The 25,941-nt window shown below is 47.4% G+C and overlaps 1 protein-coding gene across 5 annotated transcripts in view; it reads left to right on the top strand.

Moving 5' to 3' along the window:
* Positions 1–25,941, top strand: part of ROBO3 (roundabout guidance receptor 3) — a 358,202-nt gene that overhangs the window by 318,605 nt on the left and 13,656 nt on the right. For all 5 annotated transcript variants that reach the window (XM_079954914.1, XM_079954915.1, XM_079954916.1 and 2 more), the window contains exons 9-17: positions 819–1,024; positions 10,964–11,045; positions 13,136–13,304; positions 19,039–19,205; positions 20,035–20,156; positions 20,959–21,175; positions 22,842–22,966; positions 23,714–23,885; positions 24,929–25,123. In XM_079954914.1, the coding sequence (XP_079811040.1) occupies positions 819–1,024; positions 10,964–11,045; positions 13,136–13,304; positions 19,039–19,205; positions 20,035–20,156; positions 20,959–21,175; positions 22,842–22,966; positions 23,714–23,885; positions 24,929–25,123 (1,455 nt within the window). The remainder of the gene's footprint in view (positions 1–818; positions 1,025–10,963; positions 11,046–13,135; positions 13,305–19,038; positions 19,206–20,034; positions 20,157–20,958; positions 21,176–22,841; positions 22,967–23,713; positions 23,886–24,928; positions 25,124–25,941) is intronic.

A 25,941-nucleotide genomic window follows, 5' to 3' on the forward strand; every position in this document is an offset into this window, starting at 1 on the left:
GCAGTGGTTCATGCTGGGAAGTACCTTAGTTCAGTGGGAGAGCATCTCCTTTGTGTGCAAAAGATCCCAGGTTTAGTCCCCAAATAGGACTGGGAATGTCCCAGACTGAAGCCCTGGGAAGCCACTTCAAATCAGTAGATGATACTGAACTGGCTGGACCAATGGTCAGGTCCAGTATAAAGCAGCTTCCTTTCTTCCTATGTTAGAGTGCTCAACCAACACTGGGAAGAACTGGGTTCAAATTCCATGAAATTTACTTGGTGACTTGTACCATTTTCAGGTTAACCTGCCTTGCAGGGTTATTTTGATGACCAAGGGGGGGCAAGATTAGGAACAGAAGAAGGTCCTTGCTGGATTAGACCCAAGCACCTCCTTAGACCAGCATCCCTTTCCCCCACAGCAGCCAATCAGATCTTTTTAGGAAGCCTACAAATGGTACTTGAGGAAGAGTAATCCTGTTCCTTTCTGGATCGCTAGCAACTGGTATTCAGAGACATGTTGCCTTTATTGTATGTGTATGCATGTCATCCTGAGCATGGGATTAAAAACAATTAAGAATCACTATTTAATTAATAAAGAATAACAACCTAGGTAAGCGCCTTAACCCAGCATCCATATGCAAGCTGCCAGGTTCAGAATTCTTGCCTTTGTGATCTTGCTGTCTTTCACCCTCTCATTTCCCTCTCCTCAAATCCTAAGGTAACTTCTATTAGAAATGTCTGCCTGCTGTAAATTTTTTCACCTGGGCTGCAGCTGAGACAAATACATTAAATTTCATGTGCCCTGCTGTTTTTGTTTTGCCTTGCCTTGCCTAATAGTGACCTCGGACCGTATTCCGCCTATTATTCGCCGAGGACCAACCAATCAAACACTTGCCATAGACTCTACTGCACAGCTGCAGTGCCATGTGACTGGGAACCCCCTTCCCAGCATCCAGTGGTTGAAAGATGGACAGCGGATCGTGGGCAGCGACCCTAGAGTGAGCCTATTGGACAATGGAACTCTACAGATTATGAACCTACAGGTATGTTTCTTGCTTCTCTCCACCTTAGCAGCAGACACAAGTTTCTGTTTCTTGTAGCAGCAGAACTATTTTATTTTTGTATCCCTGCCATGCTCATAAAATTGACAAATTGCAAAGAGTGCATGTTCTTGGCATTTCTTATTGTTGGGCTTAAGAACATAAGAAAAGCCCTGCTGGATCTAGACCAGTGGTGGCCAAACTTGGCCCTCCAGCTGTTTTGGGACTACAATTCCCATCATCCCTGATGACTGGTCCTGTTAGCTAGGGATGATGGGAGTTGTAGTCCTACTGTAGGTAGGAGTAGAACCATGTACAAATGCACATAGCCTGGGAGATTATATCAGTTGGTTCACAGGTACGTATATTGGGATGACATCCGCTGATTGACAAGTGGTTGACTCTATCCCCCTTTTCTGGCACAGTTAGTTATCATTCCTCCCAGCAGATGCAGTTTGCATCTTTAAATACATAGGTGCATTTAGCATCACATCCAGTTATGCCCACAGGATGGTACATCAGTGGTATATGGCCTGTGTGGCAATATCTGTGACAGCAGGCGGATTCATGTGCCCATCTCTTATATGATAAAATCAACACGAGTTCTCTCCCTCGTACCCAGTGGCCTTGAGTTCATTTGAACCAACCTTGTGAATGCTCTGATGTGTGTCCAGATCATGGCTTGCTACTTCACGGTGAATTCTGCCCCTCCGGCAAAGAAACATCCAGCAAGCGAATGAATTCCACAGTGTAGTTAGGGGATGAATTGCTTGCTTTCATAATCGTGGTAAATTGCTAAGTAATGAAATTACTTGATAAAAAAAGGAAAGCCTGTAATTGCCTGATTCAAAACTGTATAGGAATTGTTCAACCCTCCTGAATGCTGGCTCAGAGAATGGACTCATAGGCTTCTGTGTGCTTATTAAGACATTAATGTTGTTAACAGGCAGTAAGCAATTGCTTTGTTTTACTGGCTAAAAAACAGCTGAATGCAATTTTCTTGCTCTTAACAAAGTGAATATCAATAAACAAAGAGCCAAGCCAGCCAAATCAGTCCCTTTGCGACACAGCTGAGTCTGAAAACACACTTTGCAGCAAATTCCATTATGGGGAAAGTTATACATAACTTGTCGCTGGGAGCTTGATCATAATTAACCCTCTTTAACTGAACCTCTCGCAGCCACAATTCTCTTTAATTGTCAGCTCCTCTGCTGAAGACTCTTCCGTCTTCTTCCAAAGACTCAGAAATCTGTAAATGTCTCATTGTGGTGACATTTAAAAATAAACCGACCATTCCATTAGCGACGTTCAAGGTCAACTCGCAGAGTATTGCCAAGTATCTCCCAGACATAAGCTACACAGCATTTGTGGGGAGATTTCTCACATTCTGAGAACATTTGTGATGTGTGTGGTCTCTCTCCTATCCCAACTCAGGGTAGGAAACTGGTGTGGTGGTGATATCTGGGCTCAATTCAGCATGCTGGTTTTGATCTTCAAAGCCCTTCTTGGCCTGGGACCCTTGATATCTGAAGGATGGCCTCTTTCCATAGTTACCTACCCGAGCCATGGCACCTGCCCTCTCAAAGTTGATTCCCTACCACGAACCCCAGTCAAAATATCTAGAAAGCACCAGATCAGGGAAGACGGCTTGAAATCATGAACGGAGACCCTTCCCCAAGTGATGTATCCAACTGAGATACAGTGGTACCTCGGGTTAAGTACTTAATTCATTCTGGAGGTCCGTTCTTAACCTGAAACTGTTCTTAACCTGAAGCACCACTTTAGCTAATGGGGCCGCATTGCCGGAGCATGATTTCTGTTCTTATCCTGAAGCAAAGTTCTTAACCTAAAGCACTATTTCTGGGTTAGCGGAGTCTGTAACCTGAAGCATATGTAACCCGAGGTAACACTGTACAGTGGAGAGAAAGGGTGTTTTCAAGAAACCAGAGGCCTTTCTCCTGGGCATGGTCGGCCAATTGGTGTTAAAGAAGGATAGAACTTTCTTTATGTACGCTACAACAGCAGCAAGAATACTTATTGCAAAGTATTGGAAGACACAAGATCTACCCACCTTGGAAGAATGGCAGATGAAAGTGATAGACTATATGGAACTGGCGGAAATGACTGGCAGAATCCGAGACCAGGGAGAAGAGTTGGTGGAAGAAGATTGGAAGAAATTAAAAGACTATTTGCAGAAACAATGTAAAATTAATGAATGTTAAAATGATATTGGATTGAAATGAAACGGCTTTAGCAACAAGGCTAAAAAGAGTATGTAAAAAAATGGATTGATAATCAGATGAAAATATGAAGCTATAATATGTTAAGAAATAGAATTAAGATAAAAACAAAGAGGGAAAGGATTTGCTGAATTAACCATGTGAACTGGAATACAAAAAAGGGAGGTGTGAGGAGGTCAGGAAACAAGTAAACAAAATATAAGATATGAAAAGATTGATTTTTTTCTTTTTTTCTTTTTTTCTAATTGTTTTTTTATTTTCCAGGTATTGTGGGGGTTTTTTTTGTATTTTTGTATTTGTAATTTTTTCCTTTTTATTCTGTAATTACTTTCTTTTTTCTGTTTGTAAAACCCCAATAAATATCTTTGAAAAAAAAGAGAGAAAGGGTATTTTCAGTGGTGCCTCTCTCTACAACCTTACTTATTGCATTTATACCCCAGCTTTATCTCCAAGAAACTCAAGGTGACATACATGGTTCTCTCCTCATTTAATCCCCACAACAATCCAGTGAGGTTAGTCTGAGAGGCAGTGACCGGCCCAAAGTCGCACAGTCAGCTTCATGGCCGAGTGGGGATTTGAACCCTACTCCCAGGTCCTACTTCCTAGTGCCAGGAAAATCCCTTTTGTACTTTGCCAGGTCTTTTCAGCTTGATGCTACGCTGCAGCTTCCAGCACAATTGTTCAGCTCCGTGACTTTATTGTAACTGATCATCCCTGGAATCTTTTCATCTCTTGAACTCTCTTTCAAAGCGGTTTGTTTTGATTTTATGGTTCTTCTTTGATGCTGCTTCATTTGTCTCGTGGTCACTGCAGATTTTAATTTGTCTTGCTTTGTACTCCTGTTATTTGGTGGCTGGTGGAATTGAATGGATGGATGTACATATACAGTAAGGAAATACTTATGCAATTGGATTTTGTTTTGTAAATGGCTTAGGTGCCACCTTGATGTTGAACCTAGGAGAGGGCCTTTTTGGTGACTGCTCCCAGATTTTGGAAGTCCTTTTGTAGAGAAGATAGATTGGCTTACTTCTTGTTGTCCTTCCATCAGCAGGTGAAGACTTTCTTGTTCCAAGAGGCTTTTGGGAACTGACTGCTTTTAATGAAAGGGCTGGTACTGTGATGTTTTTATTGTAATGACCTTGTGTGACATTATATATCATACTAAACATTCTACTAATGTTTAATTAACAATGTTTAATTGTTCCTAAATGATTGCTTTTTAATATGTTCTTAGCTGTTTCTATCTTAGCTGTAAGCCATTTTGAGTCCCTGTCAGGCTAAAAGGTGGTATGTAAATAATCATCATCATCATCAGCAGCAGCAGCAGCAGCAGCAGCAGCAATACTTTCCTCCACATCGGTCTACCCATGCACTGAAGATTGTTGTCTGAAGCCCTCCTCCAGGTGCACCCAGTTAGGGCAGGCCTTAAGGGTTGGCATTGTGGGGCACCAGCCCAAGCCCATAGACCTACAGGGGTCCCAATCCCACTCTCTGGAGACTCCTGCTGCATAGCCTCTTGTGTTCATCTGCCATTGCCAAGCATGCAAGCAGTGATGAGAGTTAAGGAGATACAGCAGTATTCTCCACCTTCTTTGAGTTCTCCTTCTGGGTGGTTGCATGGATTGGGCCCAGAAGGACAGGGTCAGCAAATGGACAGCTGTGCCTTGGAGAGGGTCCTACAGATAGCATCTTGACCCCCCTCCCCCAAAAAATATATAAACCCACCTGGAGCCAGCATGGCCCTCACCAGCTGAAGCAAGGTAGCCCAGCAAATAGCAGGATGTTCAACCATAGGTTGATAGGATGCTTTTTAGTTTTGCAAGGTGGGAATTGTGATACAGCAACAGCCCTCTGGAAACATCTGGAGCATCAGGCTCCAGAAGAGGCACATCCTAGTGGTCAGAAGGGCAAACTGTATCATTCTGTGGCTCCAGTATTTACCTCTATGCGCAGAGGGACCTGGTGGGACACATCCCATGCATTTTGATGCATTACAGTCATGCGTAGTTTTACAGCTCCGATTCCCCACGGGTTCAACCAACACCACGTCGCCTGACATCTTCACATAATCTCCCCTACTACAAGCTTATTTATGTATATTTACAATATAGCGGGGTGGGGGGTGGGGTAGGAGATGATGGGAAATGTGGTGCCACTCATCCCAGTGGGAAATCCAAGTTGTAAACCATACTGCTGCGATAAATGAATTGGAATGTGCCTGAAGTAGCACCCCGTAACACTTGGATAACCAGGGAGAAAAGCATTTTGTGCAAACATGGAGCCCTCAGAACCCCTCCTAGTGGTGCAGCAATAAAACTGCTAGCACATTTGCAAAGCTAAGCAGGGTCCAGTAGGGTTTCAAATTGGATGGGGAACCACGTTGCTGAGATTCCTGCATTGCAGAGGGTTGGCCTAGATCAGGCTTCCTCAACCTTGGCCCTCCAGATGTTTTGAGGCTACAGTTCCCAGCATCCCTGACCACTGGTCCTGCTAGCTAGGGATCATGGGAGTTGTAGGCCAAAAACATCTGGAGGGCCAAGGTTGCGGAAGCCTGAACTAGATTCTATTATTCTAAGGTAGGATTGGCCGAACATTTGCTTTCTCACCATTTTCCCTCCAGAGCTCAGTACTATTGATGAATTGGGACATGGGTGGCGCTGTGGTCTGAAACCACTGAGCCTCTTGGGCTTGCCAATCAGAAGGTTGGCAGTTCAAATCCCCGCAACAGGGTGAGTTCCTGTTGCACTGTCCTTGCTCCTTCCAACCCAGCAGTTCGAAAGCACACCAGTGCAAGTAGATAAATAGGTCCCGCTGTGGCAGGAAGGTAAACAGCGTTTCCGTGCGCTCTGGTTTCCGTCACGGTGTCCCATTGTGCCAGAAGTGGTTTAGTCCTGCTGGCCACATGACCCAGAAAGCTGTCTCTGGACAAACGCCGGCTCCCTTGGTCTGAAAGTGCCACAACCCTTGGCTCCCTTGGCCTGAGCTCCACAACCCCATAGTCGCCTTTGACTGGACTTAACCATCCAGTGGTCCTTTACCCTTTAATTTTTTTACTATAGATGAGGCAGTTAGGCAAGGTGAAAGTTTACCTTGATCTATTAGGATGCTTTGGGGTTGGGGACCCATCAAAAGCTAATTGCTGCAAATCTCCTATCCACAATGAGTTTTCAAAAGAGGCCACTATGAGAGTGAGGACTGACCTGTAGCTACTGATGGGATAGGACTGAACTGCTCTCCCATCACCACTATTGCTGCAATCTTCATGGATGGGGTTGTGGCAGGGTAACAATGAGGTTGGGACTGTGTGGACACACTGTTGGGAGCCTGGCCCTGTGCTCCTCTCCACTTGCCAAGGGCCTTGTCAGCCAGCTGGACACCCCCCTGCGTGGGTGGGCAGGTGGCTTAGTGCGTCCCCTCTATGCTCCAGTGAGGGTGGGGCTGCTGCGGCAGCGAGGGATGACCCGGTGCAATCCCATCCCAGCATGTGTGGGCCTGCCCTGGACACCAGCAGCCCATGCTACGCCACTGCATTGGGCACAGTCATGCAGTTGACATCATTTCTGGTCTGGCCCTTGTTCCGCTGTCAGTAAAGCCACATGGCTCGTTCTTGGGAGGCTGAACACCACAAAGGAAGGCAAACTCCTTTGTTCTTCTTGTGCCCTTTGGGTAAAGGCTATAGCTCAGCAGTAGAGCATCTGCTTTTCATGCAGAAGGTCCCAGGTTCAATCTCTAGGTAGGGCTGGGAGAGAGCCCTGCTGAAATCCTGGAGAGATGCTTCCTTGGTGCATAATTTGAACATAGCTCTGGGCTGTGAGGAGGCTCCTGACTCTGAAGAGCTCAGGTGGAGCTTTTGGGGACAGTCTATAGCTCTCTCCCCTCCACCAAAGAATCCCAAGGTGGGTGTGTCCAACTTGCCCTTTTGCTGCACCGGAGTCAGATCAGGCGATGGGGTAACGTGGAGGTTATTCATGAATTACTTATCAAAACACAGAGCTCACGCTAAACATTTGTTTAAAAATTGATGCCGGCAGTCAGCGGGGAGTGAAATATTTCACGTTAGTTTTGTGCCTTCATTGTGTCAGAGTCAGAAGGTTAATGCATCTGCCGGGTCCCAGCGCGCCTAATAGCATCGTTTTATAGCAGTTGTGGCTCTTTGCCCAGGAAAAAATTAGAGCTGTCAGGTGGACTGGAGGACTAGCATGAGTTAATGGTCCCCCAGGACGGGCCGCCTCATCAGGCCACTCTGATTCATGGGGAAAAGTGGGGCAGCTGTCCCCAAGTTGCAGCTTCAGAGCCCACCTGGTGGGGACATTAAAGTGATCCTCTCTCTTCCCTCTCACTGCCCCATAGCAGTGGCAAGCTGCAAGCCATTCTCAACCTCCATTTCAGGGCCTTTGCTTTTCATTCTCCATGGGAGAACATGTGCTATGCATGCAGAAGATCCTAGGATCGGTCCCTGGTACCAGCAACTCAAAAGATTAGGTAGCAAGAAATGGGGCAGGCCTCTGCCAGAGACCACAAAGATGTAGCTGCTGCCATTCAGAGTAGGTGATCCTGAGCTTGATAGGCAAATAGGCTGAGTTGCCATAAGGCAGGTTTCTATATCATATTTGCAATTCTCCATCATCAATTCAGTGTTAGAAACTCAGATATGTAAGCTAGGCGCCAAACAGCTCCTTAAACCAGGGTTACAGTCACCAAAACGGAATGATTCATCGCCATTTTGGGGCACGACAGTTCGAAAGTCATATTTTTCAATTAGTATTTTTGGTTCCTACAATTCATTCTGATTATGCAGATAAACCATAATGGACAAAATTCTACAGGATGTGTTGCTAGTGTGTGAAAACAGTCAAGATCCAAGGATCCCCAGGCAAGCGTCTCCAGATGGTGGAGATGTCAGATGCCATCTTGGCTCCAGGGCTTCTTCACTTGGTCGCAAGTGGCCAATAGCCAGGTGCAAAATGTGCCTGGAAAATTTCAACCACTGCCTGATTGGTCAGCCCTGATTTGTAGTCTGTAATGATGTGGTGTTGGTGGTTTAAATCAGTTGTTTTGTCGCTTTTTAATTTTATAATTATTTTATTGTTCTGTGTTATGCACTGTATTGTGAACTGCCCTGGGATCTACTTGCTGAAGGGCAGTTTAAAAGCTCAGTGCATGCATACATACATACACGTGCATACATTTATTGGTATGTCACCTTCCCTCCAGCTGAGGCTGGTGTGCCTGCTGCAACCTCTCACAGGCAGTGACAGCCCAGCCACAGTTATTGAGGTCATAACAGGACTGGATTTCTCCAAAGGAGCAATTCTCAGAAACATCAATTAGTTCAAAATCCTGTGGCTAGACTGCCAGCCCTGGTATGCGGGTGGCGCTATGGCCTAAAGCACTGAGCCTCTTGGGCTTGCCAATCAGAAGGTTGGCGGTTCAAATCCCCACAATGGAGTGAGCTCCTGTTGCTCTGTCCCAGCTCCTGCCAATCTAGCAGTTCAAAAGCACACCAGTGCAAGTAGATAAATAGGTACCGCTGTGACGGGAAGGTAAACGGTGTTTCCGTGCGCTCTGGTTTCTGTCACAGTGTTCCATTGTGCCAGAAGCAGTTTAGACATGCTGGCCACATGACCCGGAAAGCTGTCTGCAGACAAATGCCAGCTCCCACGGCCTCAAAAGGAGATGAGCGCCACATCCCATAGTCACCTTTAACTGGACTTAACCGTCTAGGCCTTTTACATTTATCCCTGATTCTGAAGCACCTCCACTAGCTTCCAGTCTGTTTCCAAGTAGAATTGACCTGAGGGTGCCTGAGGGATCGCCTCCTCCCAGATGTGAAGGGCCGCAGCTGAGTGGCAAAGCATTTACTTTGTGCACAAAAGGTCCCGGGCTCAATTCCTAGCAGCTCCAAGTAGGGCTGAGAAAGGTCTTTGCCTGAAAGCCTGTCAGTCAGTGTAGACAATACTGAGCTATATGGAGCAACAGTCTCACCCAGTAGAAGGGAGCTTCTTATATTCCTATTTACCCATGTGCTAAGATGAGGCAAGGTTTACCTTTCCTGGGCTGGTTCACTCCTTTCATGGGCAGACATGTTTTCCGGCATCTGCACATGCACAGACGTGATTTCCGGCGCCACGGAAGCGAGTACTCGTGCCATGCCACACCAGTTTAGCGCAGCATGTGGGGACTTTCCAAGAGGGTGGCTGAGTTCGGGGGCAGCTTGTGGGCTAGTTAAATGACCCCTGTGGGCTGCTTGTGGCCCATGGGCCTTAGGTTGCCAACCCCTGCATTAGAGGATCTTCTCCAAGTGCTCCTCACTTCTGAGGTTAGGTGAGTGGCTCTTAGTGAGATGGCCTTTTGGCCATGGGGCTCTGTCTGTGGCGGAGTTGGGGAACATGTGGCCCACAGATGTTGCTGGACCCCAATTCCCATCAGTCCCAGCCCCAGCTTCCATACTACTAATCTGGAGGATGCTCTGCCTATTCCTTCTGTCCTTTCAGCAATAGGCAAAGACCTTATTAGTTTAATTTTCCCAGGCCTTTTAAAATGTCATCCTGAACTTCTTCATTTTTTAAGTGCCATTGTGTTTTTTTCACCTGCATTTTATTAGCTCTGCCTTTTTAATGTATTTTTTTATTCTCATTGTTTGAATTGGGTGGGTTTTTTCTATCTTAAATGTTAGCTGCCCTGGAAATATTCATATTGGCAGGATACCCACTTTTAAAAAAATAAATAAAGCAGCCTTTATCATTAACCGTCTATGTGGGAGGGAGGGATTATGAAAGATAACTACTATATGGCAGGTAGTTTTATTATCCCCATATTAAAGATTAGAGGGGTGAGGCCAGGGCAGCTCAGTGAATTTGCACCAGAGGAGCAATTAAAAACGGAGGACGTTCCAGCTCTTGGGCTTTCATGCACAGCCATACTTGGAATGCTGTGCACAGCTCTGATTACCGGACCTCAGAAGGGAAATTGTAGAGCTGGGAAAAGTGCAGAAAGGGGCAAGGCACATACATAAGTTATAGTATTCACAACCCAAATATAGTGGTACCTCGGGTTACATACGCTTCAGGTTACATATGTTTCAGGTTACAGACTCCGCTAACCCAGAAATAGTACCTCGGGTTAAGAACTTTGCTTCAGGATGAGAACAGAAATCGTGCTCTGGCGGTGCAGCAGCAGGAGGAGGAGGCCCCATTAGCTAAAGTGGTGCTTCAGGTTAAGAACAGTTTCAGGTTAAGAATGGACCTCCAGAACGAATTAAGTACTTAACCTGAGGTACCACTGTATGTGGGGGTGGCTTAAAAGCGAAGCACGTAAACAAATCCGTGGAAGTTATGACTGCTAGTTATGATGGCTATATACAGTGCTATTTTTCTAGAAAAAGGTGCCGAAACTCACCGTGACAGTAGTGGAAAGTGGCATGAAGATGAACATGAGTGCTGGGGTTTGTTGTATTGCAGTCTGCTTCCATTAAGTTCACACATCCTACTTCTCCTAGTACTCTGAGAAAATGCATAGGACTTCTTCTTAGGATGAAATGTGGATTCCCCTACCCCATGTCCCAACACAAAAACACAGAAGGAGATCTATACAATATCTACTGCCTGCATACCAGAAGGTGAAACACTCCAGAACAGGAGCTGTGGCTGCAGTGAGCTGTCAGTGGAAATGAATAACATCCTCCCTTTTCTGCATCTTCCAGGTTTCAGACTCGGGGTTGTACGTTTGCATCGCTACCAGTTCAACCGGTGAGACAAGATGGAGTGGGTTTCTGGCAGTGCAAGGTCAGTGATGTTGAGGCAAGGGCAGGAAGTGGACTCAAATGCATGAGGTTTACGTTATTGGACCTCTTCAGACATCCTCTAAATGCATTAACTGGGCACTCGGGGAGAGGCAGTGAAGATGAGCATGCATTGGTATCCATGAGATGGGGGGGCAGTGTCAAGGGGACAGTTGCCTCCCCACAGAAGAACCACAATCCCCAGTTTCCCAACTTTTATTTTAAAATAAGGAGTAAGCTTTTAGCACTTGTAGAACCTGAGATATGAGGCAAAAGGTACAGACACTTTTTATTAATAGTTTGAGAAAACAGCCTCCTCCCAACTTTCAGTGTTTTACTTTGCTCCTCCCCTTAGAAAAGTTGCTACAGGCACCTATGATGTACCCATCATTGTTCCCGTTGGCCTCCGTGACTTGGAGGACAACTGTTAGAAGCAGGGACCCTCTGTCCATTTCCCCAAGTCCGTGGGGCTGGACCTCGGAACTGTGATGAAAGCAACTCAGACTGCAAACCTATGTAAGAGCTGGAGGCTCCACCCCTTTCTGGCTGTCAGTCAGGCCCTGATTCTGCACGTGGTTTCCCCCTCCTCCCGAGTAGCTTCACATGCAGCTTGCTGGGCAATGCCTGGTTTCCATCTCCTCTCATCCTGTGGCTCTGGGGGAGATGTGGGGACATGTTGGAGAGCCAGCCCAGAGACCCATCTGCTGGGGTGGCATCTCCAAGCCCTGGGACAGGAGATCTCAGGTTCATGGTCTTGGCAGGCCTGAATCCTGTCACTCTCCTGAACTTGCAGAGTGTGCATCTCAGAGCCCTGGAAAGCCAAGGTTCTGAAATGCATGAAGAGCTTCCACGAGCCCAGGATGGTCCTTGCTTCACACAGTCACCCTCCAACTCAGGAAAGGCGACAAAACTTCCCTTCCAGGCCTGCTGTGATTCTGATAATCCCACCATCAGTTAATGTTATTTGCATTTTTTTAAAAATAGACTTCACATTGAGTGCACAGATGCATTTAACATCACATCTAGTTTTGGCCCTTAGCTATGTCATGCTTTGAATTGTGTTTCTTCTGCAGTAGAAAGAGGTCAACTTCAGAGCATGCTTCACTATTCAGTATAAAATGCATTTTCTTTTAACCCTGGTTGGCTGTGTACCCACCACTTTCTACACTCCATGCAAGGATGAGTGGATTAATTTTTTGGCCCAGGCAGCTGTTGTGGGGTTTGGACTCACAAAGCCACAGTCATCTCTCCAGGCCTGCAATTGTAGGCTCACATGTGTCCCTGGAGCAGAGGACTTTGCCTGCCTCCTAGCACAGGAGCCCTGTCTGCATTCGCCTGTGGGAACAGCTCATTTAAAAACCAATAAACTGCCCTCTGATTTTAAGCCCAGCAAGCACATTCCTGCCTTGGAGAGCCATGCCAGGCTGTTAAATGTAAAACCACCTCAAGGAATAAATGTTGATGTGGAGATGTGATGATGAGCCAGGTTTCTCAGACCTCACAGAAGGTTTTTTAGAGGGGTGGTTTCCCTTGCATGCAAGGAGAGCTTCCATTTCTCCAAGGTTGGTTTTGGAAAACAAACACCCCAGTAAGAAAGCAAAGTCTCAATCTCACTGCAAGCCCCCGGCGCCCAGTAATTTGGGAGCCGCTGCTTATTTACAGATGTGCTGGGAAAATAAAATATAGCCAACATTAGCAGTTCTTGAAGTGGCTGATTCTGCCTCCTAAATTAAGAGAAGGTTCTTTTCCCCAGGAAAGGTAGGGGCATGGACATTCCCTCGCCTTGCCCACAGCAGGTGGTTGTCTTGGCTTTACACAGGGGTTCCCGAAAAACCACATCAGTGCATTCTCAGGTCCTGTTAGAACACAGATAGTTTATATCTTAATTGTTCTGAGCATGCATTCTTGCTTTGTCAAGGAAAAACACATTGATAGACCACAGGTTTTCTGGCTGACAACTATGCAAGCAAGCTGTGCAGGGCTGAATTCAGCTTGCCCCTTATATAAAAGCCCTTCTCAGGTGACCCGATCCCCGATCCTCCTTTTAGGGCTCTCTGCCATTCTCATTCTCTTCTTCCACATTTGCTTCTGCAGAGAACGGGGCTGACCTCCAGACTCAGCTTCCGGAGCCAAGCCTTCTCCCAGGTCCACCCTCTGCACCTCTGGTCACGGACGTCACCAAAAACAGCGTTGCTTTGATCTGGAAGCCAAACCCTGTGAGTGGGGGAGCCGCTGTCAGTTCATACATAATCGAAGCATTCAGGTAACTCATGTTGTTACTCAAAAGTCATCCCACCTACCTGCCCTCACCTGCAGTGTCTTTGGGCACAAAATGGAGAGGTGGTAGAAAATGAATAGCTTGTTACAGGGTTGGGGAGTCATTTTTAACCTGAGAGCCACATTCCTTCATTCCCAATCCTCTGAGGGCCAGCAGTAGGTGGGGCCAAAAAGGTAAAGTTCATCAGTGGGCAAGGGCACATTCTCTCTCTCTCTCTCTCTCTCTCTCTCTCTCACACACACACACAACACAATCATGTAAGCACATGGAGAGCTCCTCAAATGACTCATTTATTGGGTCTCATCCTGATTGCTTGCACAACATGTGCATAAAGGTTAGACCTCATCCTGTATGTATTGAGCATGCAGATCAGCTCTTGGGTTGGTGGTTGTCTTATTGCCCCTTCCCTGTTCTTCAGATTATCTGAGGAGCAGGGAGGGGAAGAATTTCATCTCCATCACAATGTTGAGCTGGACTCCCATGGCCGGCCCCACATTGCAATGGGTATGAAAACTGCACCTTCCCACTCTTAGGTCATTCCCCTCCCCAGCCAGGCATGTAGTGTAAGAAGCAGCAGTTCCAACCTGCCTTTGTGCAATCAGAAATGTTTCCATTTTTCTGCAGTTCAGCTTCTGCTAAATATTAAATTATTTGTCTTGTTGCCCTCTGTTCAATGTAATAAAATTATGTATGTAAATTGAATGTAACTAATGGTGTCATTATTGCCACACCATTCATTTCAATGTGAGGGAAACACGCTGTAATTTTTGTTCGGGGGGGGGGGGGAAGGATCTGTCATCAACAACAGCGAATACTTATTGATTATAGACATGTAAGGAATGTCCGGCATTGACAATTTCCTCTTCATTTTCTGTTTTCTCCAACATCTCTAACCCTGGTTTAGTTGATGGGCAGATCAATTCAATGCATTCTGTTGGTCTGGTAGCCACTGCCACTAGCATAACATGAGTATAACGCAGTCAGAATCCTTGACACCTCTGGTTGGCAAAAACAGAGCATATCGTTTGTGTTGTAAATGTGGGATTAAAAAAGGAAGACCCTACCATGCTTGCTGCTTGCCCTGCTGTCAGGTTGTGCAAGAACTGGAATTCTCATTGCGGATGTCCAGGTCAAACCAACAACTCTCATTTACCATATATAGTGTGTAACCCACGCTGTGCGGGGTTTTGCTGCATTTCCTTTTCCAATCATAGCTCCTAAACAATCTCTCTTTCTCAAAATGTCACTCTGGGACTCTCCTGCTGAGGCCGGTTGCGTTGCACAAAATGCAGAAAGTGGCTCCACTGCCTGTGTGATCCTGACATCGCTGCAGAAGCCAGCCTAAATAAATGTGCATGCATCTGGATGATCTGAATTAGGGTTGCTTGTGCAATAATGTGTTCCTTTCTACAGAGGTAGGAGTTCTGTCTGTTTTGCTTCTGGCTGAATCCACCATTGTCATGTGCTCCCCTAGAAGGCTCTGCAGAAAGTACAGTCATACCTTGGGTTACAGCGGCTTCAGGTTGCATTTTTTCGGGTTGTGGACAGCCGAAACCCGGAAGTACCAAAATGGATTACTTCCAGGTTTTGGCGGTCGTGCATGCACAGAAGCGCTAAATCACGCCTTGCGCATGCGCAGAAGCACCGAATCGCAACCTGCGCATGTGCAGATGTGGGTTGCGAACACTGCGGGTTGCAAACGTGCATGGATCACGTTCGCAACCCGAGCGTCCACTGTATTTTGGCCCTTAGACTAGGGAAAAAACCTCACTTCTGCCTTAATAGCTGACAGTAGCTTAAAGGTAAAGGTAAAGGGACCCCTGACCGTTAGGTCCAGTCGTGGCCGACTCTGGGGTTGTGGCGCTCATCTCGCTTTACTGGCCAAGGGAGCCGGCATACAGCTTCCAGGTCATGTGGCCAGCATGATTAAGCTGCTTCTGGCAAACCAGAGCGGTGCACGGAAACGCCATTTACCTTCCCGCCAGAGCGGTACCTATTTATCTACTTGCACTTTGACGTGCTTTCAAACTGCTAGGTTGGCAGGAGCAGGGACCGAGCAACGGGAGCTCACCCCGTCACGGGGATTCGAACCACCAACCTTCCGATCAGCAAGCCCTTAGAATCCTGCAATTGCTGCAGGTCACTTGATGAAGGTGCCTTGGAGAATTGGAAATGCCTGCCTCAGGCACACAGAGCCAGGGCCCCACAGCCCAGTCCATTTTGCTCAGGTAACAGCTCCCCTGAATCCCATCTGCACATCCAAGGCGTGAATCAGAGCTTTGGAGTGCATTGAGATTCTGCAGCCCTCTTGCAAAACCAGAGGCTTTTCGCTCACCTCTTTCCTCCTGGGACAAGTGCTCCTATAAACAGTAATGGAGTTGTTTTCTTTATTGGGTGGAGTTTGCAGTTCCCTAGAGAAAGACGCTGACCCGTAAACAACCCAGGGAGAGCAGGGCAGGTAGCCCTCTTCTGTTCTCAGAGTACAGCAATTTCCGGATCTGGCTGGAGTAAGGAAGGGCTTTGCAGTCGTAAAGGACCAAATCTCCTGCCCCTGATTCATCAGCTCACCCAAGTCTGTCTTGAGCTGGGTTTTTAGAGGTCAGGGGAGCAGATCTGCACAGCTGCGAAAATGCTTCGCTGTCAGCATGTTCCTGGGCAGTAGGGTCACCGCTGCCGAATCCGCATTCAGCTTCTGTTTGTCATCCCCCTCCCCTGCAGCACACCAGCAAAAGACCCCATACTCAAATTCTTTATCCCTGCAGCTGAGTTGCTAAGGTGCCACATGACAGAGACCAAACTATTTCCCCCCCACCCACCCACATGGCTTGTGGCCTCTACCTTGGAGCCATCTGCTCTGGAGCCGGAGGAGATTTGTGGGGAGCGCAGGTGGCCGAGAGATGTCAGTTTGCAGTAGGAAATTCTGCAAACATGGAGGCAGCTGGGCTGCGCAGTAAATCACCAGACGGGCTGATTGCAAGTGTGCGCTTGTGCCTGCGGATGTGCGTGCAGAGGCATGGAGATGCTGAGTTAGGGAGCAGCAGGGCATCTTCAACATGGGGTTGCATCTGTGCCCTCAGGCTCACAAATCGGACTGTACACATGAGTTGTGCCCCAGGGGAAGAGGCCCATCGAAATGGGAGTGGGGAGGAGGTTCAGTCAGACCCACAACTGACTGAGGGGTCAAGGAAAACACCGGCTCAGGTCTGGTCAGCTGAAAGTATGCGTTATTTTCAGATCTGCAGCTTCTCCTGGTATGCCCTGCAGAGGACCTTAAGGTCCATGAATAATCATAGTTTAAAGGACCTTGTCCCTAAGGAAGACAGATTATCCTCCACCAGGGCCAGGGCCTTCTCAGTGATGGCTCCGACCTGGTGGAATGCTCTGTCCCATGAGACCAGGGCCCTGCAGGATTTAAGACAGAGCTATACCACCTGGCTTTCAATCTGAACTTAGCCTGATCTTTTATTCCCCTTCTTTTCCTCCACCTCCCCTTTTTATGAAGATTATCCGCTCTGGGATCCCACAGCTAATTCTCCCCTGGTCTCCTTGCTGGCCCAAATAGGACTAATTTAGCCAACTAGCCCTGGTGATCATCTAATGTTTATTGGATGGATTTCCCCCCTAAAATGATTTTTGAATTCTGAATTTATTGTTATTCATGTTTTATACTGTATTTTATGCTGTTTTTTGTTGCATCATTTAAGTGTTTTAAATTTGTTGTTAGCCGCCCTGAGCCCAGGTTTCTGAACCAGGAAGGGCGGGGCATAAATAAAAAAATATTTATTCTCAGGCCTGCTTGCACCCATGCCCCAGATTACTCTCAAGAATAAGTACCATCCTCCTCTCCTAGGGTGCCTGACTTTCATGCGGCTGGCTTTGGCAGGCTCAAGTCTAAGGCTCATATGTCTCCCTGAGGAGAAAGGGGGCAGTGGGGACCTAGAATGCAGCTATTCCCTCCTTGACACCAGCCAGTGAAGTTTAGGCAGAGAGTCTGGAGATGGCAACGGAGTAAGGGTGAGCTACCCTGCCTTGTGTGGAAGCTCAACCAATCTGCTGGGCTTCCACTGTCCCACTTTCCCCTCTCGGGGGCTTTTAATAACCTCCCGGTTTCCACATCCTTCACTCAGGCCGAGGCCCTGCAGAATGAATGTGTGAGCCCCAACCCATCTCCATGCTCAGTGGTGGAACATCTGCCTTGAATGCAGATGTTCCCAAGTTCAATCCCCAGCACCTCCAGGAAGGGCTGGGAGTGAGTCTCAGCCTGGAACCCTGGAGAGCTGCTGCCAGCCAGTGTAGGTAGTACTGAGCAAGATAGATCTGACTCAGGTATATGGCAGACTCAGTATATGCCTGACTCAGTATATGGCAGGCTCTTCTGCTCTTTCTAGCCCAGGTGGATCCTCCAGGTGGTGTCCAGATACGGCCTGCTCAGGGGCCATTGCCTGGTTAGTACTTGGCAGTGGGGATTGGGGCCTACTTAAATGGCAAGGTGCTGGCAAGCATGTCTCAAGTCTATACAAAGACTTGGATATTTCTGTAGAACAGGGGTGGCCACCCTTCTTTTGCCCTGAGGGACATACTCACCCTTTGCCAACCCTTGGGGGAGTGCATGCTAGCAAAAGATGTGGCCAAATGTGACTGTGACCACAAAACACTCAGGACACATGTGCACAGCTCTCTCTCTCCCAGCTGATCCAGGTAGATCATCTGAGGTCGGTGGGTGTTATTGTTCCATCTGCTCATCAAATTATTGATCTGAAAAGCAGGAATGGGGGGAAATTGCATCCCCATCAGGATTGGGCAGATAATACTCAGCGTTGGTTTATCATCATCATCATCACCATCACCACCACATTCATTCATTCATTCATTCATTCACTCCTGCCCAATTTGGTGGAATGGAGTGTGGGACAGAAATACTTGTTTGGGCAACCACATCAGGCAGTTACTGTAGAACATATCATTGCATTGTTGTGTCTCAGTCCCTTGCTGGACACAGACCCTAGTCTTGCAATGAGGGCACATTGCGCTCTCTCTCTCTCTCTCTCTCTCTCTTGCACATACACACACTCAAACACACACAAACATCAATTATGGGTCACAGCAAATTTTACATCCTGGAAGCAGCACAGAAGGGTTCAAAGGGGAGATTTTTAAATATATTTCCGCATGAATAGATTTGGCTTAGAACCGAATTCCTGTTTACTTCCAAAGTTGAGCCAGTACCCCATTAGCCCGGGCCCCATTGAATTCCAGATTTTGAAAACTCTGGACAGTCCTTTTGACAGTGCTCGCTGCACCCTCTTCCTTCCCTGTAATTCAGTATTTAAGGATACAAAAAAGGGCCAGGGCTCACAATGGCTTAGAGGCCACATCCCCTGCTGTGTCCCTGCTACTGTTGACTCGTGTTAAGCTTGTGGTCCACTAAGACCCCCTAGATCGGTTTCCCATGTACTGCTGCTAAGGCCAGTGTCCCCATATGTAGAAACTAGCCTTCTATGCAAAGGTAAAAATGTGCATTGCTTTCTGTGTACCTGATTGCTTATGATTCTGTGCCCATCATTGCCACTCAGAAAATGACCCATTAGGGGATGGGGCCTTAGACTTAAAAGAGCTCCCCCTTTCAGGGCTCCCCCTTCCCAGGTAGTACAGGAGTCAAAGCTGAGCCATTGCCCTTGGGGACTCCCCTTCTTCCTTTTGCAACTCTGTTCTGTTGCAGTCAGTCTTCCGGCAGCACCTGGCAGACAGTAGCAGACAACGTGAAAATGGAGAAGCACACGGTCAGCGGCTTGAACCCCAACACCATTTACCTCTTCCTCATACGTGCTGTCAACGCCTATGGGCTCAGCGACCCCAGCCCCGTCTCGGAGCCGGTTCGTACGCAAGGTGAGATTCCCAGGTGCTGACCTGCTGGAGTGGCAATAGGAACAGCTTGGCATTTGCATCTCACATCGTTCTACAGTAGGGACATTTAGGAAAACATTAGACCACCCATCAGACTCTGTTTACAGAGGCATCCCCTCTGCAAACAGGGAAGGGACAGAGCTCAGGGATAGGACATCTGCTTTGCTTGCAGAAGGGCTCAGGTTCAATCACTAGCATCTTCAGGTAGGGCTGGGAAAGGGAGCTCTGCCTGAAACCCTAAAGATAGATCCCTATAGATCTGGGGTTCCCAAACTGTGTCCCACACTTCCCAACTAGCTCACTTCCCGCTTGAGGCTGCAATCTAGCACTTACCTGGGAACAAACCCCATTGAACTGAATGGAACTTACATCTGAGTAGACACAGTTAGGAATGCAGCCTTGGTCTATGGCAGGCATGGGCAAACTCAGCCCTTCAGATGTTTTGAGACTATAGTTCCCATTATCCCTGACCACTGGCCCTGTTAGCTAGGGATGATGGGTGTTGTAGTCCCAAAACATCTGGATGGCCAAGTTTGCCTATGCCTGGTCTATGGCTCTCTTTATCAGTCTACATGCCACCTTTCTCACATAGAAATCAAGGCAGCATGCAATGGGGTTACAAGACAGCCACACTCCATGTGGTGGGTTTTGTTTATCACCTAGCCATCAGGTTGCACTTAACAACAAAGCGGTATGGGGTTTTCTGAGAGTATAGCAAGTCCCCAAACCCTTGCCAAGACCACATTCCTCAATACAGATGAAACCTTGTGCCATGGACTGCCTTGGACTCACTTCCTATATGCTTTGGCAGATGTAAGTCCTACCAGGCAAGGGGTGGATCACCGGCAGGTGCAAAAGGAGCTTGGTGAAGTTGTGGTGCAGCTCCAGGATCCTGTTGTCCTCACCTCCACCACCATCCAAGTGACCTGGACTGTGAGTACCGGCAGCATCACTGATCCTTCCTTGAAATGGCACAACCTGTGTAAGCAAAGGGCAACTTTGTGAATAGGTTAGGCAGAGGTGGTGGCTTTCAATGGGGATTAGACAATGGTTACCAGTCACAAAGGCTGGATGTTAAATTCAGATCCAGAGGCTGTGTAGCTCTGAATATCAGTTGCTAGGGGAACAATAACAAGAGGTGACTCTTGCCCTTGTTGGCTTCCTATGGGCATCTGACTGACCACTGAGGAGAAGAGGGCACTGTGCTACATAGGTTGTGGCCGGATCCAAAGGGGTCTTTCTTATGTGAATAACTTTGCTGACCTTTGCTGAAAGTCACAATAGCACCCTGCCCATTCTTTGGCATGAAGGGTTTTTTTTTTCCAGTGAAGGGAAGACCAGAGCAAAAGAAAACTGAGCATCTGAAGCCTGAAAGCAACATCTTCATGCTGCTTCTCGGTATAGCCAGCCCTAGTCGATAGAGGTCAGGTTGTTGCATTAAAGGGCTTAGGGTGATGTATAAAGGTTTTAGAGAAACGGGAGAGTACAAGGTTGGTGCAAAAGAGATATTATAATAGTTGCTGGGAATAGACATAATACAGGGGGCAAAAGCAAGCAAGAAGAGGGAGGGAGCAGAACAAAGTTTGGGGAAGGGCAGCAGAACCAGCAGGAAGAGGTTTGGAAGCAGAGAGAATAAATGGGGGCTTCAGCAGGCAAGAAGCTGAACCCATTTTGATGTGGCCTTTTGTGGAAATGGACACCATGCACAAGCAGCTAACGGTTTGTCTTCTTCCAGGTGGACCGCCAGGCTCAGTTCATCCAAGGCTACCGAGTGATGTACCGGCCCAAAAACAGTGCCTGGCTCGTGCAGGATGTGAAGTCCCCTGCTGAACGGAGCACCGTCTTAGTCGAGCTGCGCAAAGGCCAGGAGTACGAGGTCAAAATCCGCCCATATTTTGATGAGTTCCAGGGCATGGACAGCGAGGTGCTGCTGGTGCGCACCCCGGAAGAAGGTAGATGTGGAAAGGCAGGGAAGTGTGAGCCTCTAGGCTCCAGTTCAGCCTCCCCCAAAAAACTAACTTTTTGTTCATGGACCATTTCCAAATGCGATTTCCAAATGTGATTCAGCACTTATGCGCAAAGTGCAATTTAGCGATTCTGCGCATGTGCGACCGCCGAAACCCGGAAGTAACCCATTCCAGTACTTCCGGGTTTCGACGGTCTGCAACCTGAAAAAACACAACCTGAAGTGTCTGTAACCCGAGGTATGACTGTATTGACTTCTCTTGCCCATGCTAACGGGCCTGATGTCTGTAGACTAGGCAGAGCCATTGTGTGTATGCCTGCTCTGTTGGGCACTCCCTTTATTACAGTGGTGCCTCGCAAGACGAAAATAATCCGTTCCGCAAGTCTCTTCGTCTAGCGTTTTTTTCGTCTTGCGAAGCATCCCTATTAGCAGCTTAGCAGCTTAGTGGCTATTAGCGGCTATTAGCGGCTTAGAAAAAAGGGGGGGGGACTCGCAAGACTCGCAAGACGTTTTCATCTTGCGAAGCAAGCCCATAGGGAAATTTGTCTTGCGAAGCGCCTTGAAAAACGGAAAACCCGAGACCAGGGAAGAGAAACGGCGGAAGAGGACTGGAAAAAATTTAAAGACTATTTAAAGAAATATTCAAAGATTAGTGAATGTTAGATTGATGTTGGATGAGAAAATTAGGGGTAAATAGCGGAAAAGATTAAGTTAAAAGAAAAGGAGTGTTATTAAAATTAAGCTGAAAGTAAGGGAAGGATTTGCTGACCAATTAATTAGACATGAGAATACAGAAAGGGGAGGTATGAGGAAGTCGGGAAAGTAAGTTATGAGAAATTAAGAGCTGAAATTGTATGTGTTGTATGTTTTTATTGTTTTGTTTTGTTTTGTTTGTTATGATAAAAATTTGTGGAAATTTCAATAAAAATCATTTTAAAAAAATAACAAATGTAGACAACAGAAAAAAAGGAAAACGGAAAACGGAAAACCCTTTCGTCTAGCGGGATTTTCGTCTTGCGAGGCATTCATCTTGCGGGGCACCACTGTAGTATTATACTCTAAGGGGTTTCTCCTTAAGTAAAGGGTTGGAGATCTGTAGCCCTGTAGACATCGTCGGTCATGCTAGATGGGGCTAGCAGGAGTCTGGAGGTTCCCCACTCCTGACTCAAGGGCTGTCTGTAGCTCACCTGCTTCCTGCATGCAAGGCTCCACCCCTGGCATCTCCAGGTAAACAAGACTGAGCTAAATGGGATCCGTTCAGGAGCTGCCAGCAGAGGATGGGGGCAGCACCAGGGACCTAGTTTCCCAGCAGTGGCTTCAGTTCTAGGATGGTGATGGGGTGATGGTGAGTGTGCCAATAAAGCCAGTTACACCGTTCTGCCCCTCCCCTCTGCTTTGGTCTCTCCTGGAACAGAGGGTCTGACATGATATAAGGCAGCTTCCTAGGTGCCTATAAAAATCCGTTTCCATGTGTAGTGTTCTGAAAGTTAAGCTTTGTAGGGCAAATGCCTAGTGGCTTTTCCTTGCCTTGCCTGTAACTCAGCATGCCCTGGCATAGCTTTGCAGCATTCCAGAACACAGAGTTGGCAGCCGCCAGATGCCACGTAGCCCTTCCTCTGAGCAATAAACTCATTTTATCCTGTCTCGCCCAGCCCCCAGTGCTCCTCCTCAGGCGGTTACTGTAGTCACAGTGGGGACCAGCAACAGCACCAGCATCAGCATATCCTGGGAACCACCTCCACCCGGAGAACAAAATGGGATCATCCAGGATTACAGGGTAAGGCTGCCATTCTCAGAATATCCTTGGGGAACCTCTGAAATTTAAGATTAGCCCCAGAGATTAGAAGGTTGGTCTGAAGGATTTGGAGCTGGCAAGTCTAGCCACAGCAAAGAGCTGCAGTGAGTGCTGGGAAACAGCCATGGGACGTTTTTATTTTTTATTTGTTTATTAAATTTCTATACCGAGGGCTCTAGGGTGGTTTACAATATAAAAGCACAAAAAATACATATCATAGTAACAAGCAAACACAACAAAACACACACGCGCCTGTTTAAAAGGCAATAGATTTGCTACAGTGTGTCCCTTCAGCTATTGGTCATTACAGTTCAGGATGCCGGTGGCACTGTGGTCTAAACCACCGAGCCTCTTGGGCTTGCCAATCAGAAGGTTGGCGGGTCGAAACCCCGTGACAGGGTGAGCTCCCGTTGCTCTGTCCCAGCTCCTGCCAACCTAGGAGTTCAAAAGCACACCAGTGCAAGTAGATAAATAGGTACCACTGCGGCGGGAAGGTCAATGGCATTTCCGTGTGCTCTGGTTTCCGTCACAGTGTTCCGTTGCACCAGAAGCGGTTTAGTTCTGCTGGCCACATGACCCAGAAAGCTGTCTGTGGACAAATGCCGGCTCCCTCGGCCTGAAACCGAGATGAGCGCCGCAACCCCATAGTCCCCTTTGACTGGACCTAACCATCCAGGGGTCCTTTACCTTTAGCTTTTTACCATAACAGTTCTTCTCCTCCCATGGCAGGTTTGGTGCTTGGGAAACGAGTCTCGTTACCACATCAATAAGACAGTGGATGGCACAGTGCACTCGACAGTCGTGCTGGGCCTGGTGCCAGGGATGATCTACCGCACAGAGGTGGCAGCAGTCACCAGCGCAGGCATTGGAGTGAGGAGCGCCCCAGTGACCATACAGATCAGTGAGTACTTAAGGCTCCTTCCGAAATGTCAAAATGTGATAATAAGATAATAATGCTCTTCCAGCGTGGCCATGCCCATTCACTGAAGTCAGCTGCAGAAACATGTTCCTTCCACATCTGTGGTGCCACCCTAATGGGAGAAGGACTTCCTAGTTGTGGTGCCCAATTTATGAAACTGATGTTGGAGAACATTGATTCCTCCCATCTAAGGCTCACCCGTGGCAGTTTCAAAAATGGATGCCAAAAGTATTTCAGACTCAGAAGCCAACTGCCATGGTGATGGATTAATCCAACAAACTATTCCAGTATGCCATTTACAGATTGTAAGTTTAAATTTCAGGTTTTGCTCTTAAAGTTGAATCTGTGGAAGCCGTGTTACTGAAAATTGTGTTCATGCTGTGCAAAGTTTTAGTAGCTGGTAGTTGAAAGTAAAAAAAGTCTTTTCTAAGTGGTCACAAAGTACACTTTAAAATGTGTAACACACACACACACACAGTTTTGGAGGTTGACAGTGCTGTCATAAAGATTAGGTTCAGTAGGATTAAGGCAGTGATCCAATATCCACTTAACTTGAGTAACTCCACTGAACACAGTGGGACTTACTTTTGAGAAGACATGATTTGGAAATGTGAAGAATTAAACTTAAGATTGGAAAAAGGAGAAAACCTGTACTGGAAAAATTTTAATGTCTAATGTTTTACAATTTTGGCCACTGGTCCTGTTAGCTAGGGATGATGGGAGTTGTAGTCCAAAAACAGCTGGAGGGCCAAGTTTGGCCACCACTGAATTAAATGGTATCAGGTCTGCACTACTTCAGGCTGCGTGTGGGGGCTTATGCAATCAAGTGTTCCTCCACACAAAACATCTCCTTGCTTGTAGAAAACTAGCAAGTCAGGGATGGGGGTTCTTCTTTGACATGCTAACTCTCTATGCGGAGGGAACGTTTTGCCTTTTAGTAACAGAGGAGCGTTCGGTCTATGTAGCTCAAGCTACTTTCATCTCCTCTCTTCTGTGGTTGCTTTTGCCTGCTGTGTGTGCTGCAGAGCCCTTGCCGGACCAGGACACAGTGCCTGTGAGCAACGGGGACAGCGTGAGCCTTGCAGAGCAGATCACGGATGTGGTGAAGCAGCCGGCCTTCATCGCCGGCATTGGCGGAGCCTGCTGGGTCATCCTCATGTGCTTCAGTGTGTGGATCTACTGTCGCAGAAAGAAGAGAAAGGAACTGAGTCACTACACAGGTGAGATGGGCAAGGCTGCATTCTGCCTCCTCCCCAGGGTATATGGGTTGGCTGCCTAAGAACTGCCTTATAAAAGGTCCTGTCTTGACTTGGACCAAATGCTCACAAGGCATCTATAAGAACCAGCAACATCTCTAGGTCCAGATCACCCCTCCTAGCCTCAGCCTTGAGGAGCAGAAGACCTTAAAGGGGCGGTCAGTCTTCTGGCTCAGACTTATCATTACTAAATTTCTTAGCAGCCTGATGCAAAACAGTAACACGGCTCACATAACTTTGTATGTAATTATATAGAACTTTCCAAGGACAAAATGTAAGGAGAAGACATTTATATTCCACTAAGTGTCCCGTTTCTTTAAATATAGTTTTTACATAAGGTGTGCAATACCAAAATCATGTACAAGGGCAATATGGGAGGTCTCAAAACCAAAGTTCCGTCCAAATGTCCACTCATTCAATAAAGAGAAAAGAATTTCTACAAATAAAAAGGTAAAGGTACCCCTGCCCGTACGGGCCAGTCGTGTCCGACTCTAGGGTTGTGCACTCATCTCACTCTAGAGGCCGGGAGCCAGCGCTGTCCGAAGACACTTCCGGGCCACGTGGCCAGCGTGACGAAGCTGCTCTGGCGAGCCAGCACCAGCGCAGCACACGGAAACGCCATTTACCTTCCCGCTAGAAAGCGGTACCTATTTATCTACTTGCACTTAGGGGTGCTTTCGAACTGCTAGGTGGGCAGGTGCTGGGATCAAGCGACGGGAGCGCACCCCGCCGTGGGGATTCGAACCGCCGACCATGCGATCAGCAAGTCCTAGGCACTGAGG

Source organism: Podarcis cretensis (assembly GCF_951804945.1).
Source record: "Podarcis cretensis genome assembly, chromosome: 15".
NCBI lineage: Eukaryota > Metazoa > Chordata > Lepidosauria > Squamata > Lacertidae > Podarcis > Podarcis cretensis.